Raw genomic sequence first — 20,211 nt, 5'->3', positions numbered from 1 at the left:
TCCTAGAGCATCAGTCACTGAAAGTAAGCGTGCAGGTACAGCAGGCAGCGAAGAAAGCTAATGGCATGTTGGCCTTCATAACGAGAGGATTTGAGCATTGAGTAAAGAGGTCCTTCTGCAGTTGTACAGGGCCCTGGTGAGACCACACCTGGAGTACTGTGTGCAGATTTGGTCTCCTAATTTGAGGAAGGACGTCCTTGCTATTAAGGCAGTGCAGCGTAGGTTCACCAGGTTAATCCCCGGGATGGCGGGGACTGTCATACGAGGAAAGATTGGAAAGACTGGGCTTGTATTCACTGGAGTTTAGAAGGATGAGAGGGGATTTTATAGAGAGACGTATAACATTATAAAAGGACTGGACAAGCTAGATGCAGGAAAAATGTTCCCAACGTTGGGCGAGTCCAGAACCAGGGGGACACAGTCGAAGAACTAAGAATATGGGGAGGCCATTTAAAACTGAGGTGAGAAGGAACTTTTTCACGACGGCTAATACGGGACAGTTGGCAACCCTAGTCGGGACCCTTCTTCAGATTGATAGTAAGGGGGGGGGGGGGAGAAAGCCGGAAGAGGGGAGAGACGGGACGTAGCGTTGTGGGTAATAGGTGGACGCTGGCGAGGGAGGGGTTTGCTAGGCCGATGGTCGGAACAAAGGCCAGAGATGAAAACAGAAGGTGGGAGACAGGCTGATTGAAGAGTCACAAATTGTGAAGCCAGAGTAAGGATTGGGAGGGGGAGGATGTGGGAGGGGGGAAACATGTGCGTTCAGGTGGAGTACAGGGGACAATAAACAATAGGTGCAGGAGGAGGCCATTCGGCCCTTCGAGTCAGCACCACCATTTAATGTGATCATGGCTGATCATCCACAATCAGTACCCCGTTCCTGCCTTCTCCCCATACCCCCTGCCTCCGCTATCCTTAAGAGCTCTATCTAGCTCTCTCTTGAATGCATTCAGAGAATTGGCCTCCACTGCCTTCTGAGGCAGAGAATTCCACAGATTCACAACTCTCTGACTGAAAAAGTTTTTCCTCTTCTCAGTTCTAAATGGCCGACCCCTTATTCTTAAACTGTGGCCCTGGTTCTGGACTCCCCCAACATTGGGAACATGTTTCCTGCCTCTAATGTGTCCAACCCCTTAATAATCTTATACGTTCGATAAGATCCCCTCTCATCCTTCTAAATTCCAGCGTATACAAGCCTAGTCGCTCCAGTCTTTCAACATACAACAGTCCCGGGGAGAAAGGAATAGGTTCATGTTCATAAGTGATAGGAGCAGAATGAGGCCACTCGGCCCATCAAGTCTACTCCGCCATTCAATCGTGGCTGATCTATCTCTCCCTCCTAGCCCCATTCTCCTGCCTTCTCCCCATAATCCCCAATAAGGCTGTGGAGACCTGCAAACAGGCGAGACAATGGGGTGTGCAGGAAAATAACTGCAGATGCAGTTGAAGGTAGACAATGGGGTGTGGTTTACTGAACATGTCTTGTTGGTTGTGCTGTGTGTGAATGCACACGCGTGTGCGCGCAGTGTTTCCCCGCTGCTGCGTGGCCAGCTGACAGGTCACTGCTATTCACGTCGTCGAAATATAATTAGAAAGCCTTCAGCAAAAAACTTCACTTTTGCAAAACGACTGGGCAAGGGGCGGTCACGGTGGCGCAGCGGTAGAGTTGCTGCCTTACAGCGAATGCAGCGCCGGAGACCCAGGTTCGATCCCGACTACGGGCGCCGTCTGTACGGAGTTTGTACGTTCTCCCCGTGACCTGCGTGGGTTTTCTCCGAGATCTTCGGTTTCCTCCCACACTCCAAAGACGTGCAGGTTTGTAGGTTAATTGGCTGGGCAAATGTAAAAATTGTCCCTAGTGTGTGTAGGATAGTGTTAATATGCGGGGATCGCTGGGCGGCGCGGACCCGGTGGGCCGAAGGGCCTGTTTCTGCCCTGTATCTCTAAACTAAACCAAACTAAAGTAGACTAAACCCGCGATGGCGATCATCCCATGCAGGTGAGGGTGGGAGTGGGGAGTGGGGAGTGGGGGGTGGGGAGTGGGGGGTGGGGGGTGGGGAGTGGGAGTGGGGAGTGGAGAGGGGTGGGGGGAGTGGGGAGGGGGGGTGGGGGGGTGGGGGGGGTGGGGGGGAGAGGGGAGTGGGGACGTGGGGGGCGGGGGGGCGGGGGGGCGGGGCTGCTGATCACATGTGGAGCAGGATGTGTGGGGAGGAACTGCAGACGCTGGTTTACATCAAAGATAGACACAAAGTGCTGGAGTAACTCAGCGGGTCGGGCAGCATCTGTGGAGAGAAGGAACGGGTTGACGTTTCGGGTTGAAAGGTTCTGAGATTGGGGGGTGGAGGGGGGGAGGAGGGGGAGCGAGTTTCTAGTCAGTATGTGAAGACTCCCCTGATCAGTCACAGCCTGGTACTGTACGGTAGGAGTGGCTCCTGTGCAGACGGGGTGAGTGTGTGTTTGCGTGCGTGTGCGTGCGGTGTGCGTGCATGTGTGTGTGCGTGCGTGTGCGTGTGTGTGCGTGTGCGTGCGTGTCAGGGAGTTCACTCCTCTCCCCACCACACCTGACTACCGACACAAGAAAGCAGCCAAACTGGTTATCCAGCGCTCTCTCTCCCTCCCTCCCTCTCTCTCCCTCCCTCCCTCCTCCCTCTCTCCCTCCCTCCCTCTCTGTCCCCTCCCTCCCTCTCCCTCCCTCTCCCCACCCTCCCTCTCCCCCCTCTCCCCCCTCTCCCCTCCCTCTCTCCTCCCTCTCCCCCTCTCCCCCTCTCCCCCCTCTCTCCCTCTCTCTCTCCCTCCCTCTCTCTCTCCCTCCCTCTCCCCCTCTCCCTCTCCCCCTCTCTCCCTCTCTCCCCCCACCCCCCCTATCCCCCTCTCCCCCCTCCCTCTCCCTCCCTCCCTCTCTCTCCCCTCTCTCCCCTCCTCTCTCTCTCCCCCTCTCTCTCTCCCAGGACACAGATGAGGCTGGTTTTCGAGGTGATTGTGGTTTCTGGATTCACACACTGAAGGCAGAGCTGTGTCGACCATCTGCCCAATCTGCTCAGCGTAACACCGCCCAGCTGCCAGCCACTCCACTTCAGTTATCAAGAGGCTTTTAGATCAGCTTTTTGTTTATTATTGTCACGTGCACCAAGTTCCAGTGGAAAGCTTTGTTTTGCATGCTGTCCAAACAGATTAGATAACATCACAGAAAATACAGAGTGCTGGAGTAACTCAGCGGGTCAGGCAGCATCTGTGGAGAATGCGACGTTCCAGGTTGGGACCCTTCTTCAGACTATCCATGTCCTCCTGAGATGCTGCCTGACCCGCTGAGTTACTCCAGCACTCTGTGAAACGTCACCTATCCATGTTCTCCACAGATGCTGCCTGACCCGCTGCGTTACTCCAGCACTCTGTATTTTCTGTGATGTTATCTAATCTGTTTGGACAGCATGCAAAACAAAGCTTTCCACTGGAACTTGGTGCTCGTGACAATAATAAACATAAAGCTGATCTAAAAGCCTCTTGATAACTGAAGTGGAGTGGCTGGCAGCTGGGCGGTGTTACACTGAGCAGATTGGGCAGATGGTTGACACAGCTCTGCCTTCAGTGTGTGAATCCAGAAACCACAATCACCTCGAAAACCAGCCTCATCTGTGTCCTAAAACGTCGCCTGTCCAACCCCTCCACAGATGCTGCCTGAGCCGCAGAGTTCCTCCAGCACTTTGTTCTTTGCTCAAGGCCCCAACATCTTGTATGTTCAGCTCTAACTAGGGTTACCAACTGACCTGTATTAGCCGGGACACCCCGTATTTTGGGCTAAATTGGTTTGTCCCGTATGGGACCGCTCTTGTCCTGTATTAGGCCGGGGGGGGGGGCGCTATAGGCCCGGACGCCGCTGTAGGCCCGGACGCCGCTGTAGGCCCGGACGCCGCTGTAGGCCCGGACGCCGCTGTAGGCCCGGGGGCCGCTGTAGGCCCGGGGGCCACTGTAGGCCTGGACGCCACTGTAGGCCCGGAAGCCGCTGTAGGCCCGGATGCTGTAGGCCTGGACGCCGCTGTAGGCCCGGACGCCGCTGTAGGCCCGGACGCCGCTGTAGGCCCGGACGCCGCTGTAGGCCCGGACGCCGCTGTAGGCCCGGACGCCGCTGTAGGCCCGGACGCCGCTGTAGGCCCGGACGCCGCTGTAGGCCCGGACGCCGCTGTAGGCCCGGACGCCGCTGTAGGCCCGGACGCCGCTGTAGGCCCGGACGCCGCTGTAGGCCCGGGGGCCGCTGTAGGCCCGGATGCTGTAGGCCGGGACGCTGTAGGCCGGGACACTGTAGGCCCGGACACTGTAGGCCCAGACTGTTTAGGTCCAGACGCTGTAGGCCCGGACACTGTAGGGCCGGACTGTGTAGGCCCAGACACTGTAGGCCCGGACTGTGTAGGCCGAGACACTAGGTCCGAACAGTTTAGGTCTGAAGGCCCAGGCGCCGCCTAATGGAGGTTGCGTAGCAACCCGCCTCCCGGCCCGGGTGGCTGCCATTGGTGGAGCGGGAGCACGTGGGGCGCGGGGCGGTGACGTCACCTTGTCCCGTATTTTGGAGTGAGATAGTTGGCACCCCTACAGACGAGAGATACAAAATGCTGGAGTAACTAAGCGGGACAGGCAGCATCTCTGGAGAGAAGGAATGGGTGACGTTTCGGGTCGAGACCCTTCTTCAGACTGATGGCAGGGGAGAGAAAAAATGTAGTCAGAGACAGTAAGACTGGTGGAAGAACTGGGAAGGGGAAGGGGATGGAGAGAGAGGGAGGGAAAGAAATCTGAAGTTAGAGAAGTCAATGTTCATACCGCTGGGGTGTAAACTACCCAAGCGAAATATGAGGTGCTGTTCCTCCAATTTGCGCTGGGCCTCACTCTGACAATGGACGGAAAGGTCAGTCTGGGAGTGGGAGGGGGAGTTGAAGTGCTGAACCACCGGGAGATCAGGTAGGTTAAGACGGACTGAGCGGAGGTGCTGAGTGAAACGATCGTCGAGCCTGCGCTCGGTCTCTGTAAAACTCGTAATAAGCACTAAAAGGTTTTATACACACACACGCACACACACACACACACACACACACACACACCACACACACACACACACACACCACACACACGCACACGCACACACACACACACGCACACACACACACACACACACACACACACACACACACACACGCACACACACACACACACGCACACACACACACACACACACACCACACACACGCACACGCACACACACACACGCACACGCACACACACACACGCACACACACACCACACACACACACACAGTCACGCACACGCACACACATACACATATGTATTTGTACACTGAGCATTTTTTATTGTTCATATATATTCAATAAGTAAATATAATTTATAAATAAATAGATAATGAAAATTTATTTACATAAATATATAAATAAACAATTTATATGTACATTGTTGATTACCTATTTATATATACATTTTATTTATATATAATTTATAAATGATTTTTGTATCATTTTAGACATAAATATAATTTCTATATAATGTAAAACAAACAATAATAGTGTTAATACAACCACTGACCATGACCAACTCTCCTCTGTCCGCACGTGATCCATATCGCTGCATTCCCTACATATCCATGTGCCTGTCTAAAGGTCTGTTAAACACGTATCGGTGAGTTCCAGGCACACACACCACCCTCTGTAAAAAAAACTTGTTCCACTGAAAGTAAACATGCAGGTACAGCAGGCAGCGAAGAAAGCTAATGGCACGTTGGCCTTCATAACGAGAGGATTTGAGTATAGGAGTAAAGAGGTTCTTCTACAGTTGTACAGGGCCCTGGTGAGACCGCACCTGGAGTGTTGTGTGCGGTTTTGGTATCCTAATTTGAGGAAGGACATCCTTGCTATTGAGGCAGTGCAGCATAGATTCACCAGGTTAATCCCCGGGATGGCGGGACTCTCATATGAGGAAAGATTGGAAAGACTGGGCTTGTATTCACTGGAGTTTAGAAGGATGAGATTGGATCTTATAAAGACGTATAATATTATAAAAGGACTGGACAAGCTAGATGCAGGAAAAAATGTTCCCAATGTTGGGGGAGTCCAGAACCAGGGGCCACAGTCTAAGAATAAAGGGGTAGGCCATTTAAAACTGAGGTAAGAAGAAACTTTTTCACCCAGAGTTGTGAATTTGTGGGATTCTCTGCCACAGAAGGCAGTGGAGGCCAATTCACTGGATGAATTTAAAAGAGAGTTAGATAGAGCTCCAGGGGCTAGTGGAATCAAGGGATATGGGGAGAAGGCAGGCACGGGTTACTGATTGTGGATGATCAGCCATGATCACAATGAATGGCAGTGCTGGCTCGAAGGGCCAAATGGCCTCCTCCTGCACCTATTTTCTATGTTTCTCTGTTTCTATTTCTTTTAATATTTGGTCTTCTCACCTTAAATCGATGCCCCCTAGTCTGGAGTAACTCAGCGGGTCAGGCAGCATCTGTGGAGAACATGGATAGGTGACGTTTCACAGAGTGCTGGAGTAACTCAGCGGGTCAGGCAGCATCTGTGGAGAACATGGATAGGTGACGTTTCACAGAGTGCTGGAGTAACTCAGCGGGTCAGGCAGCATCTGTGGAGAACATGGATAGGTGACGTTTCGGGTCGAGACTGATCACGTGCAGTCGGAGGAGATTAGTTTACGTGTTCGGTACGGACGGTGTGGGCCGAAGGGCCTGTTCCTGTGCTGTACTGCGTTTCTAGAGGAAGTGGTACAGGCGGGGGCGTTGCAAACCTGGGTTATTTATCGAGGGAACTCGGTTTCTCCCGGAAACTGAATAAATTCTCTGAGCACTGAGGAACAGCGAGAAATATATCTGCAATCTCATTCAAATCCTGTTTCCATGCCAACGTGGGCCGTGTAAAATAATTAATTGTGCTTCCAGGTTGGTCTGAACCCGCCGGTGGCCCTGGCCTTTGTGCCGGCTGGGAGAGCAGAGGGAGGGGGGGGGGAGTGACAACACAGGTAAACATATATTGTGATCTCAGAGAGCAGTCACTGGGATGAACAATGTGGAGCGGTCAACCTTCACTGGTGTTCCTGGACCCCCTCTGCTCTCTGCTGGTGGCTCTGTGTATTTCAGCGGCTCCATTTAACTTTATAGAAACATAGAAAAATAGGTACAGGTACAATAGGAGGAGGCCCTTCGGCCCTTCGAGCCAGCACCGCCATTCAATAAGATCATGGCTGATCATCCACAATCAGTACCCCGTTCCTGCCTTCACCCCACGTCCCTTGATTCCCTTGGCCCTAACTCTGCCTCAGAAGGCAGTGGAGGCCAATTCTCTGAATGCATTCAAGAGAGAGCTAGATAGAGCTCTTAAGGATAGCGGAGTCAGGGGGTATGGGGAGAAGGCAGAAACGGGGTACTGATTGAGAATGATCAGCCATGATCACATTGCATGGCAGTGCTGGCTCGAAGGGCCGAATGGCCTCCTCCTGCACCTATTGTCTATTGTCTATCTAACTCTCTCTTGAAAACATCCAGTGAATTGGCCTCCACAGCAGAGAATAAGTGATAGGTGTAGAATTAGGCCATTCGGCCCATCACGTCTACTCCACCATTCAATAGTGGCTGATCTATCTCTCCCTCCTAACCCCATTCTCCTGCCTTCTCCCCATAACTCACGACACCCACACTAATCAAACATTTTGTTTAGAGATACAGTGTGGAAACAGACCCTTTGGCCCACTGAGTCCGCGCCGACCGGCGATCACCCTGTACACTAGCACGAACCCTACAACAAGGGACAATATCCAGTTTTGACCTATTTTGAGCTATCTTTAATTGGATTTTTTGGACTTCAAAGTTCTGTCTGCACTAAACATTGTTCACTTTACCCTTGATCTCTGCACTGTGGGCAGCTAGATTGTATTCATGTACATTTTTTTCTTTGACTGGATATCACACAAACACAAACGTTTTCCTGTACATAAGTACATGTGACTATAATAGACAATAGACAATAGGTGCAGGAGTAGGCCATTCAGCCCTTCGAGCCAGCACCGCCATTCAATGCGATCATGGCTGATCACTCTCAATCAGTACCCCGTTCCTGCCTTCTCCCCATACCCCCTCACTCCGCTATCCTTAAGAGCTCTATCCAGCTCTCTCTTGAAAGCATCCAACGAACTGGCCTCCACTGCCTTCTGAGGCAGAGAATTCCACACCTTCACCACTCTCTGACTGAAAAAGGTCTTCCTCATCTCCGTTCTAAATGGCCTACCCCTTATTCTTAAACTGTGGCCCCTTGTTCTGGACTCCCCCAACATTGGGAACATGTTTCCTGCCTCTACTGTGTCCAATCCCCTAATTATCTTATATGCTTCAATAAGATCCCCCCTCATCCTTCTAAATTCCAGTGTATACAAGCCTAATTGCTCCAGCCTTTCAACGAGACTTTAGAAGTTAAGAGGTACAGATAGAAACAGGCCCTTCGGCCCATCGAGTCCGCGCTGACCAGCGATCACCCCGTACACTAACACCATCCTACACACTAGGAACAATTAGTTGGGCCGAAGGGCCTATTTCCACACTGTATCACTCTATGACTCTAAAGGCAAGTGGGACTAGTGTAGCTGGGACATTGTTGGCCGATGTGGGCGAGTTGGGCCGATGGGCCTGTTTCCACACTGTATCACTCTATGACTCTAAAGGCAAGTGGGACTAGTGTTGCTGGGACATTGTTGGCCGGTGTGGGCGAGTTGGGCCGAAGGGCCTGTTTCCACACTGTATCACTCTATGACTCTAAAGGCAAGTGGGACTAGTGTCGCTGGGACATTGTTGGCCGGTGTGGGCGAGTTGGGCCGAAGGGCCTGTTTCCACACTATGACTCTCTAATTTACAATTTTCACCGAAGCCAATTAACCTACAAACCTGCACGTCTTTGGAGTGTGTACGTTCTCCCCGTGACTTGCGTGGGTTTTCTCCGGGTGCTCCATTTTGTTTCCTCCCGCAATGTACAGGTTTGTGGGTTAATTGGCTTTGGTAAAATTGTAACTTGTCCCTTGTGTGTAGGTTAGTGTGATGGTGCTCGCTGGTTGGCGATGATGGGCCTGTTTCCACGCTGTAACCCAGAGTAAAGTTCAGTTGAGTTTATTGTCACGTGTACCGAGCGAGGTACAGTGAAAAGCTTTTGTTGCGCGCTGTCCAGTCAGCGGAAAGACAATACATGATTACAATCGAGCCGCCCACAGCGTACAGATAAATTATGAAGGGAATAACGTTTAGTACAACCCTCTATAGGGCCATTCTTAGTCACGTTTTGGTCTCCAAATTTGAGGAAGGATATTCTTGCTATTGAGGGCGTATCTCAGTTTTATCTTACAAACTCTGTGAATTTTTAAAAAGCGAGAATGTTCATATCTTCAGCAGACATGCATGATGGTTCTGTAGGTAGGGAAATAGCAACAGAAACATAGAAAATAGGTGCAGGAGGAGGCCATTTGGCCCTTCGAGCCAGCACCGCCATTCATTGTGATCATGACTGATCATCCACAATCAGTAACCCGTGCCTGCCTTCTCCCCACATCCCTTGATTCTGTTAGCTCAAAGAGCTAAATCTAACTCTCTCGTGAAAGCATCCAGTGAATTGGCCTCCACTGTCTTCTGTGGCAGAGAATTCCACAGATTCACAACTCTCTGGGTGAAAAAGTTTTTTCTCACCTCAGTTTTAAATGGCCTCCCCTTTATTCTTAGACTGTGTGTGGCCCCTGGTTCTGGACTCCCCCCAACATTGGGAACATTTTTCCTGCATCTAGCTTGTCCAGTCCTTTTAAAATTATATACGTCTCTCTATAAGATCCCCTCTCATCCTTCTAAACTCCAGTGAATACAAGCCCAGTCTTTCCAATCTTTCCTCATATGACAGTCCCGCCATCCCAGGGATTAATCTGGTGAACCTACGCTGCACTGCCTCAATAGCAAGGACATCCTTCCTCAAATTAGGAGACCAAAACTGCACACAGTACTCCAGATGTGGTCTCACCAAGGCCCTATACAACTGCAGAAGGACTACTTTGCTCCTGTACTTAAATCCTCTCGTTATGAAGGCCGACATGCCAATGAATAAGATGAATCTCTTACAATAATTTTTTAATGTACGACTTTATGTGTGATGCCTGGTCACGTGTGTGACATGCTGGTTCCCTTTGGATTCATCTCCTGGTGCTTTGAACCTGACTTTATTAATATTTGACTTTGGGCTGTGATGTTTTGGGTGTGGCTGGGACTTGCTGATTGCCTCTTTGTTCTGCACGCCTGATTAACTTTAGACTTTAGAGATTCAGCGCAGAAACAGGCCCTTTGGCCCACCGAGTCTAATCTGCCATTCAATCACGGCCGATCTCTCTCTCTCTCCCTCCTAACCCCATTCTCCTGCCTTCTCCCCATAACCCCTGACATCCGTACTAATCAAAAATGTTGCTTAGAGATACAGTGTGGAAACAATCCCTTCTGCCCACCGAGTCCACACTGACCAGCGATCACCCCGTACACTAACACTAACCCTACACACACTAGGGACAATTTACAGAAGCCAATTCACCTACAAACCTGCACGTCTTTGGAGTGCGGGAGGAAACCGGAGCACCCGGAGAAAACCCACGCAGGTCACGGGGCGAACGTACAAGCTCGGTACAGTCAGCACCCGTAGTCGGGATTGAACCGGGGTCTCTGGCGCAGTGAGGCAGCGACTACCGTTGTGCAGAGGGATGTGGTCTGCTCTCGGCTACCGAGTCCCCTGTACCCCCCCCCCCCCCCCCGTTAAAGGGGGAACGTGTCAGTCAGCAAAGAATGACTTTTTTTCCCGTTGTTGCAAAGTCTGGATTCTGCCATAAAAACAGAAACAAGGAGAAGGAAGAGACAAGGTGACCTTTGTACTCTGCCTCACACTAGAGTCATTGAGCGATGCAGCACGGAATCAGGCCCTTCGGCCCAACTTGACCATGCTGACCAAGTTGCCATTTTGGGCAAGTCCTGTTTGCCTGCATTTGATACACATCAATAGGTGAGAGACGAGGCACGAGTGTGAATAGGTGCTGTTTCTACACATAATGTACTGGGCTGGGGATTGTACTTATGTATAGAAACATAGAAACATCGAAAATAGGTGCAGGAGGAGGCCATTTGGCCCTTCGAGCCAGCACCGCCATTCATTGTGATCATGGCTGATCATCCACAATCAGTAACCCGTGCCTGCCTTCTCCCCATATCCCTTGATTCCACTAGCCCCTAGAGCTCTATCTAACTCTCTTTTAAATTCATCCAGTGAATTGGCCTCCACTGCCTTCTGTGGCAGAGAATTCCACAAGTTCTCAACTCTGGGTGAAAAAGTTTCTTCTCACCTCAGTTTTAAATGGCCTCCCCTTTATTCTAAGACTGTGGCCCCTGGTTCTGGACTCCCCCAACATCGGGAACATTTTTCCTGCATCTAGCTTGTCCAGTCCTTTTATAATTTTATACGTTTCCATAAGATCCCCTCTCATCCTTCTAAACTCCAATGAATACAAGCCCAGTCTTTCCAATCTTTCCTCATATGACAGTCCCACCATCCCGGGGATTAACCTGGTGAACCTACGCTGCACGCCCTCAATAGCAAGAATATCCTTCCTCAAATTTGGAGACCAAAACTGCACACAATACTCCAGATGTGGTCTCACCACTGCCCTGTACAACTGCAGAAGGACCTCCTTACTCCTATACTCAAATCCTCTCGTATGCCAATAATGTTAATGAACTATACGCAAACATTCACTGTACCTTGCTACACTCCTGCAGTCACTGAAAGGAAGCATGCAGGTACAGCAGGCAGTGAAGAAAGCCATTGGAATGTTGGCCTTCATAACAAGAGGAGTTGAGTATAGGAGCAAAGAGGTCCTTCTACAGTTGTACAGGGCCCTAGTGAGACCGCACCTGGAGTACTGTGTGCTGTTTTGGTCTCCAAATTTGAGGAAGGATATTCTTGCTATTGAGGGCGTGCAAGTCAAGTCAAGTCAAATTTATTTGTCACATACACATACACGATGTGCAGTGAAATGAAAGTGGCAATGCCTGCGGGTTGTGCACAAAAAGAATTACAGTTACAGCATATAAATAAAGTTAATAAGTTACTATTAGTGTCGACAAAAATTTAGTCTCTGGGGTTATAAAAGTTGACAGTCCTGATGGCCTGTGGGAACAAGCTCCGTCTCATCCTCTCCGTTTTCACAGCGTGACATCGGAGGCGTTTGCCTGATCGTAGCATCTGGAACAGTCCGTTACTGGGGTGGCAGGGGTCCCTCATGATCTTACTTGCTCTGGATCTGCACCTCCTGATGTATAGGTCCTGCAGGGGGATGAGTGTAGTTCCCATGGTGCGTTCTGCCGAACGCACTACTCTCTGCGGAGCCATCCTGTCCTGGGCAGAGCTGTTCCCAAACCAGACTGTAATGTTGCCGGAGAGGATGCTCTCTACAGCCCCAGAGTAGAAGCAATGAAGGATCCTCAGAGACACTCTGAATTTCCTCAGTTGTCTAAGGTGGTAAAGGCGCTGCTTAGCCTTACCCACCAGTGCGGCAATGTGCGTTGCCCACGTCAGATCCTCTGCGATGCGGACTCCCAAGTATTTGAAACTGCTCACCCTATCCACAATAGACCCATTTATCTCCAGTGGCGTGTACGTCCTTGGATGTTTAGCCCTTCTGAAGTCCACAATCAGCTCCTTTGTTTTAGTGTCATTCAAGAGGAGGCTATTGTCCTGACACCAGAGTGCCAGATCAGCCACCTCTTCCCGGTAGGCCTTCTCATCGTTGTTGGAGATCCGGCCCACCACCACAGTGTCATCAGCACACTTGATGATGGAGTTTGAGCTGAACCTGGCCCCACAGTCATGTGTGTACAGGGAGTACAGTAGGGGGCTAAGGACGCAGCCCTGGGGGGATCCTATGTTCAGGGTGAGGGAGCTAGATGTGTGTTCCCCCATCCTGACCACTTGGGGCCTGGCAGTGAGAAAGTCCAGGACCCAGGCACACAGAGGGGTGCTAAGCCCCAGTTCCAGCAGCTTCTCAACCAGTCTGCTGGGGACTATTGTGTTGAATGCTGAACTAAAGTCAATGAACAGCATCCTCACATAGCCCCCCTGGCTGTCCAGATGAGAGAGAGCGGTGTGTAGAACCTGGGAGACCGCATCATCCGTGGACCTGTTCGGACGGTATGCGAACTGTAGTGGGTCCATGTTGCGAGGAAGGAGGGCACAGATGTGCTTCTTGATTAGCCTCTCAAAGCAGTTCATGACAACCGAGGTGAGGGCCACCGGTCGGTAGTCATTTAAACACGCTGGAGAGGCATTCTTTGGCACCGGTACAATGATGGATCTTTTGAAGCATGCAGGGACCACGGACTTTGCCAAGGAGAGGTTGAATATTGTGGTGAGCACTGGAGCAAGCTGAGTAGCACAAGACTTTAGCACTCGCCCAGATATACCATCTGGGCCTCCAGCTTTCCTCGTGTTCACACGCGTCAGAGCCCACCTCACCTCATGCTCGGACACCGAGAATGTGTGCACATCCCCGGCGGTGGATCCCCCTCCAGCCTCGCTAGCCAGCGCCCCTTCGGTGCTGTTTTTAGACGGCGAGCTGGTGGTGTTACCCGTCTCAAACCGTGCGTAAAAAGAGTTCAGGTCATCAGCTAAGGAGGAGCCGGCACTTCCGGTTGAGGGGGTGCTGGACCTGTAGCTAGTTATAGTCCGTAGCACCTGCCAAAGGCGCCTGGTGTCCTGCTGCTCCATCTGTGACTCCATCTTGTCCCGGTACCTCCTTTTTGCATCCTTCACTGCCCTTCGCAGTCGGTAGGACTCTCCCTTGTAGTCGTCCATGTTGCCGGATGCCAGGCCGGAGTTGTAAGCAGCGGTGCGAGCATTCAAGGCCACGCGAATAGACCTGTCCACCCAGGGTTTTTGGTTAGGGAAGATACTGACCCTTACCGTGGGGATGATGGTATCGGCTATTGTGGCAATGAAGTCCGTAACCGCTTCCGCAAACTCATTTACGTCTCTGGAACTTGCTTGGAAGTGCAGCAGCGTAGGTTCACTAGGTTAATTCCCGGAATGGCGGGACTGTCATATGTTGAAAGACTGGAGCGACTAGGCTTGTATACACTGGAATTTAGAAGGATGAGTGGGGATCTTATCGAAACGTACAAGATTATTAAGGGGTTGGACACGTTAGAGGCAGGAAACATGTCCCCAATGTTGGGGGAGTCCAGAACAAGGGGCCACAATTTAAGAATAAGGGGTAGGCCATTTAGAACGGAGATGAGGAAAAACTTTTTCAGTCAGAGAGTTGTAAATCTTTGGAATTCTCTGCCTCAGAAGGCAGTGGAGGCCAATTCTCTGAATGCATTCAAGAGAGAGCTAGATAGAGCTCTTAAGGATAGCGGAGTCAGGGGGTATGGGGAGAAGGCAGGAACGGGGTACTGATTGAGAATGATCAGCCATAATCACATTGAATGACGGTGCTGGCTCGAAGGGCCGAATGGCCTACTCCTGCACCTATTGTCTATTGTCTGTTGTCTACATGATAATAAAGAACCATAATGATTCATTTAAACTGGTGCGAGTTTAATCAGAGTTTCGGGGAGTGGTGGGAAGGGGGGGGGGAAGAAGGAATTTGTTGGGGGTGACGGTGGTTTGTCAATGTGTGTGTATGTGTGATACTAACAGTGTTTGTTCCCCTGTCTTCCTTTAGTTGAACGAGTCAGGACTCAGAAGAGAACGTTTACAAGATGGATCAACTTCCATTTGAACAGGGTGAGGGAGAACCTCTATTTCTTGTTATTTTTTGCACTGCAAGATAACAATTTACACATCCCTTCAAGTGCCGAGGAAACTGGAACAGGGGTGGTTCATATTTTAAGTGCTCACTGACATTATTCTACATCAGTCCAGATCTTTGAGATCAATCCTCAATATTATAGAACTTAGAATGTAGTCTGTTTCCTAGCTTATTTTATCCTATTTCCCAGGTTTGGAGGGATATGGACCAAGCGCAGGCAGGTGGGACTAGTGTAGCTGGAACATGTGGGCCGGTGTGGGCAAGTTGGGCCGAAGGGCCTGTTTCCACACTCTGTGACTCTATGACTCTGAAGGGCCTGTTTCCACACTGTATCACTCTGTGACTCTATGACTCTATGTCTATGAGAACATGTTCGTAAGTTATAGGAGAAGAATTAGGCCATTCGGCCCATCAAGTATACTCTGCCATTCAATCGTGGCCGATCTATCTCTCCCTCCTAACCCCATTCTCCTGCCTTCTCCCCATAACCTCTGACACCCGCACTGATCAAAAATGTATCTATCTCCACCTTAAAAACATCCACTGACTTGGCCTCCAATGCCGCCTGTGGCAAAGAATCCCACAGATTCACCACCCTCTGACTAGAGAAATGTCTCCTTAGTACAGGTCCTTGGTACAGGAACAGACCCTTCCACCCACAATGACTGCATCAAACACGATGCCAAATTAAATAGGACCGGTTTAGAGAGATACGGGCCAGACTCAGGCAGATGGAGTAGCTTAGAACAGGAGTATGGGGAAAAAATGCAGATGTTGGCTCAAATCGAAGGTAGACACAAAATGCTGGAGTAACTCAGCGGGTCGGGCAGCATCCCGGGAGAGAAGGAACCGGTGACATTTCGGGTCAAGACCCTTCTTCAGTCTCGACCCGAAACGTCACCTGTTCCTTCTCTCCCGAGACGCTGCCCGACCCGCTGAGTTACTCCAGCATTTTGTGTCTTCCTTAGAACAGGAGTATCTTGGTCGGCATGGGCTAGTGGGGCTGAAGGGCCTGTTTCTGTGGAGGGGACGGGTGTGAGGAGTGGGCAGGGAGGAGAGGGACTGGGGCATTGCCTCCAGTGCCTGCAAGGTCTGCTGTGGGAGGCAACCCCAGATTACAGGGGCGGGCGGGCGGGCGGGCGGGCGAGGAGAGGGATGTTGTATCACGGGTCTGTGCAATTGTGGGTTTATTTTATTTTATTTTATTTAGCGATACAGCGCGGAAACAGGCCCTTCGGCCCACCGAGTCCGTGCTGACCTGCGATTCCCGCACATTAACACCATCCTACACCCACTAGGGACAATTTACATTCACACCAAGTCAATTAACCTACAAACCTGCACGTCTTTGGAGTGTGGGAGGAAACCGGAGCACCCGGAGAAAACCCACGCAGGTCACGGGGAGAACGCACAAACTCCGTACAGACAGCGCCCGTAGTCGGGATGGAACCCGGGTCTCTGGCGCTGTGAGGCAGCAACTCTACCGCTGCGCCACCGTGACCACCCAGTTGTGCAAAGGAATGTCACTGTGCTGTGCCTACGAGACAATAAAGTGGCACGGTGGCGCAGCGGTAGAGTTGCTGCCTTACAGCGAATGCAGCGCCGGAGACCCGGGTTCGATCCCGACTACGGGCGCCATCTATACGGAGTTTGTACGTTCTCCCCGTGACCTGCGTGGGTTTTCTCCGAGATCTTCGGTTTCCTCCCACACTCCAAAGACGTGCAGGTTTGTAGGTTAATTGGCTTGGTGTAAATGTGTAAATTGTCCCTAGTGTGTGTAGGATAGTGTCAGTGTGCAGGGATTGCTGGGCGGCGCGGACCCGGTGGGCCGAAGGGCCTGTTTCCGCGCTGTATCTCTAAACTAAACTAAGCAGTGAGCCATTGACTCTATCTGACGCTCTCTGTTTGACCTCTGCCAGTGCAAGCCGCCACTGGAGGTGAAGGACTTGTTCGAGGACATGCAGGATGGCAAAGTCCTGATGGCTCTGCTGGAGGTGTTGTCTGGACACCGGCTGGTAAGTACAACTCCAAGCCTTACCGTTCTGCCATGTTGGCCTTCATAACGAGAGGATTTGAGTACAGCAGTAAAGAGGTCCTTCTGCAGTTGTACAGTGCCCTGGTGAGACCACATCTGGAGTATTGTGTGCAGTTTTGGTCTCCTGATTTAAGGAAGGACGTCCTTGCTATTGAGGCAGTGCAGCGTAGGTTCACCAGGTTAATCCTTGGGATGGCAGGACTGTCATATGAGGAAAGATTAGAAAGACTGGGCTGGTATTCGCTGGAGTTTAGAAGGATGAGAGGGGATCTTATAGAGACATATAAAATTATAAAAGGACTGGACAGGCTAGATGCAGGAAAAAAAATTTCCCCATGTTGGGGGAGTCCAGAACCAGGGGCCACACAGTCTAAGAATAAAGGGGAGGCCATTTAGGACTGAGATGAGGAAAAACTTTTTCACCCAGAGAGTTGTGAATCTGTGGAATTCTCTGCCACAGAGGGCAGTGGAGGCTGAGTCACTGGATGCTTTCAGGAGAGAGTTAGATTTAGCTCTTTGAGCTAACAGAATCAAGGGATGTGGGGAGAAAACAGGAACAGGGTATTGATTTTGGATGATCAGCCATGATCATATTGAATGGTGGTGCTGGCTCGAAGGGCTGAATGGCCTACTCCTGCACCTATTTTCTATGTTTCTGTTTCTGTGTTCACTGGATGAATTTAAAAGAGAGTTAGATAGAGCTCTAGGGGCTAGTGGAATCCAAGGATTATGGGGAGAAGGCAGGCACGGGTTACTGATTGTGAATGATCCTCCATGATCACAATGAATGGCGGTGCTGGCTCGAAGAGCCAAATGGTCTCCTCCGGCACCTATTTTCTGTTTCTCTGCTTCTGTGTTTCTATCTACTTCAGCGCCGTTAATGCAAACTGGGGTAGGTGTACCGCTTCATGAAGCCAATCACTATCTGACCATCAATCACACGTTCACACTAGCTTAATGTTATCCCACTTTCTCTTTGTTCCTACACATCAAGAGCAATTTTAAAGAGGACAATTAAACTACAAACCCATACGTGTAACGTTGCCTATCCAGAGATGCTGCCTAACCCACTGGGTTTAGAGATACAGCACGGAAACAGGCCGTTCAGCCTACTGAGTCCACTCCGCCCATCCACCACCCGCTCATACTAGTTCTGTGCTATCCCACTTTCCCAACCACTCCCTACGCACTAGGGGCAATTTACAGAGGGGCACTTAACCTACAAACCCGCACGTCTTTGGAATGTTGGAGGAAACCGGAGCACCCGGAGGAAACCCTAGATGCCCAAACCCTGTACTCCTAGATCCCGCTGCTCTTCAGCCCTCCACAAGGTGGCGCAGCGGTAGAGTTGCCACCTTACAGCGAATGCAGCGCCGGAGACCCGGGTTCCATCCCGACTACGGGTGCTGTTTGTGCGGAGTTTGTACGTTCTCCCCGTGGGTTTTCTCCGAGATCTTCGGTTTCCTCCCACACTCCAAAGACGTACAGGTTTGTAGGTTAATTGGCTTCGTAAATGTAAAAATTGTCCCTAGTGGGTGTAGGATAGTGTTAGTGTGTGGGGATCGCTGGACTGCACGGACCCGGTGGACCGAAGGGCCTGTTTCCGTGCTGTATCTCTAAACTAAACTAGACTAAACTAAGATGCTGCCATTCAATGTGAAGGTCCTGCCCTGCTTTAACTTTCCAAAATGCAACACCCGGGTGGTCACGGTGGCGCAGCGGTAGAGTTGTTGCCTTACAGCGAATGCAGCGCCGTAGACCCGGGTTCCATCCCGACTACGGGTGCCGTCTGTACGGAGTTTGTACGTTCTCCCCGTGACCGCGTGGTTTTTCTCCGAGATCTTTGGCTTCCTCCCACACTCCAAAGACGTGCAGGTTTGTGGGTTAATTGGCTTGGTATAAAATGTAAAAAATGTCCCTCGTTTTTGTATGTGGGATAGTGTTAATGTGCGGGGATTGCTGGTCAGTGTGGACCCAGTGGGCCGAAGGGCCTGTTTCCGCAAGGTGTCTCTAAACTAAAAGCCCTTTGTCCTTGTCCAGATGCACCACTACAAACAGTCGACACACCGGATCTTCAGACTGAACAACATTGCAAGAGCCTTGAAATTTCTGGAGGACGGTTATGTGAGTATTTCTACTTTACACTTTAAGGGTCAAGAGTGTTTTATTGTCATGTTCCGAAACGGAACAACGAAACTGGTACTTGCAGCAGCAGCACCATAGATAAACATAGTACTCAATAAAACCCATCGTAAACAACACAACAACAAAGAGTTCAGTTTATATAGATATATATACTACTAGCCGGGCATGGACCCGCTAGGCCCAAATCTAAAATCACGTTTTTTTCTTTAAAATAAATGGCGTTTCTTTTTAAACATAAAATAAATGTTAATGAAAATTGTGTTTTTTCTTTTAAATAAATAGCGTTTATAAAAAAAATTAAATAAATCTCAATGAAAATCGCGTTTTTTCTCTTTAAAATAAATGGTGTTTTTTTAAAAACATAAAATGAATCTTATTGAAAATTGCGTTTGTTCCTTTAAATAAATAGCGATTAAAAATTAAAAAATTAAAATCTTAATGAAAATTGCATTTTTCCTTTAAAATAAATGGCGTTTTTTTAAAAACATAAAATAAATTTTAATGAAAATCTCATTTTTTCCTTTAAAATAAATGGGTTTTTTAAAAAATCTTAATGAAAATTGTGTTTTTTCTTTAAAGTAAATGAGGTTAAAAAAAAATCTTAATGCAAATTGGGGTTTTAAAAAAAATAAATGGCGTTTAAAAAAAATCTTAATGAAAATCGCGTTTTTTTTTAACCCTCTCCCAACTGCGCACGGGCGGACCCGGCGGCCATCTTACGTAAGTATCAGATCAACGGGCCCCAACTGCGTATGTGCGGACCCGGCGGCCATCTTACGTAAGTATCAGATCAACGGGCCCCAACTTCGCAGGCGCGGACCCGGTGGCCATCTTACGTAAGTATCAGATCAACGGGCCCCAACTGCGTATGTGCGGACCCGGTGGCCATCTTACGTAAGTATCAGATCAACGGGCCCCAACTGCGTATGTGCGGACCCGGTGGCCATCTTACGTAAGTATCAGATCAACGGGCCCCAACTGCGCAGGCGTGGACCAGTTTGGTTCCCATTGTGACGTTGAACACGGCTGACGGGCAGGGCAAGTGGAAAAGGGATTTGTTAACGTTTCAAAAGCGATTTTTTTTAAAGTTTAAAAAGTGAATAACTTTTAAAATACAAGAACCATTTTAACCACAGGCCAATGGTGAGTAGGGTGGGCCTAAA

The 20,211-nt window shown here is 50.0% G+C and overlaps 1 protein-coding gene across 2 annotated transcripts in view; it reads left to right on the top strand.

Moving 5' to 3' along the window:
- The window catches only part of LOC144597496 (uncharacterized), a 58,642-nt gene that overhangs the window by 10,463 nt on the left and 27,968 nt on the right, over positions 1-20,211 (top strand). For both annotated transcript variants that reach the window (XM_078406962.1, XM_078406961.1), the window contains exons 2-4: positions 14,782-14,843; positions 16,788-16,883; positions 18,944-19,027. In XM_078406962.1, the coding sequence (XP_078263088.1) occupies positions 14,782-14,843; positions 16,788-16,883; positions 18,944-19,027 (242 nt within the window). The remainder of the gene's footprint in view (positions 1-14,781; positions 14,844-16,787; positions 16,884-18,943; positions 19,028-20,211) is intronic.

This window comes from Rhinoraja longicauda, chromosome 10 (assembly GCF_053455715.1).
Source record: "Rhinoraja longicauda isolate Sanriku21f chromosome 10, sRhiLon1.1, whole genome shotgun sequence".
Lineage (NCBI taxonomy): Eukaryota > Metazoa > Chordata > Chondrichthyes > Rajiformes > Arhynchobatidae > Rhinoraja > Rhinoraja longicauda.
This window is presented reverse-complemented; position numbering and strand designations above follow the sequence as displayed.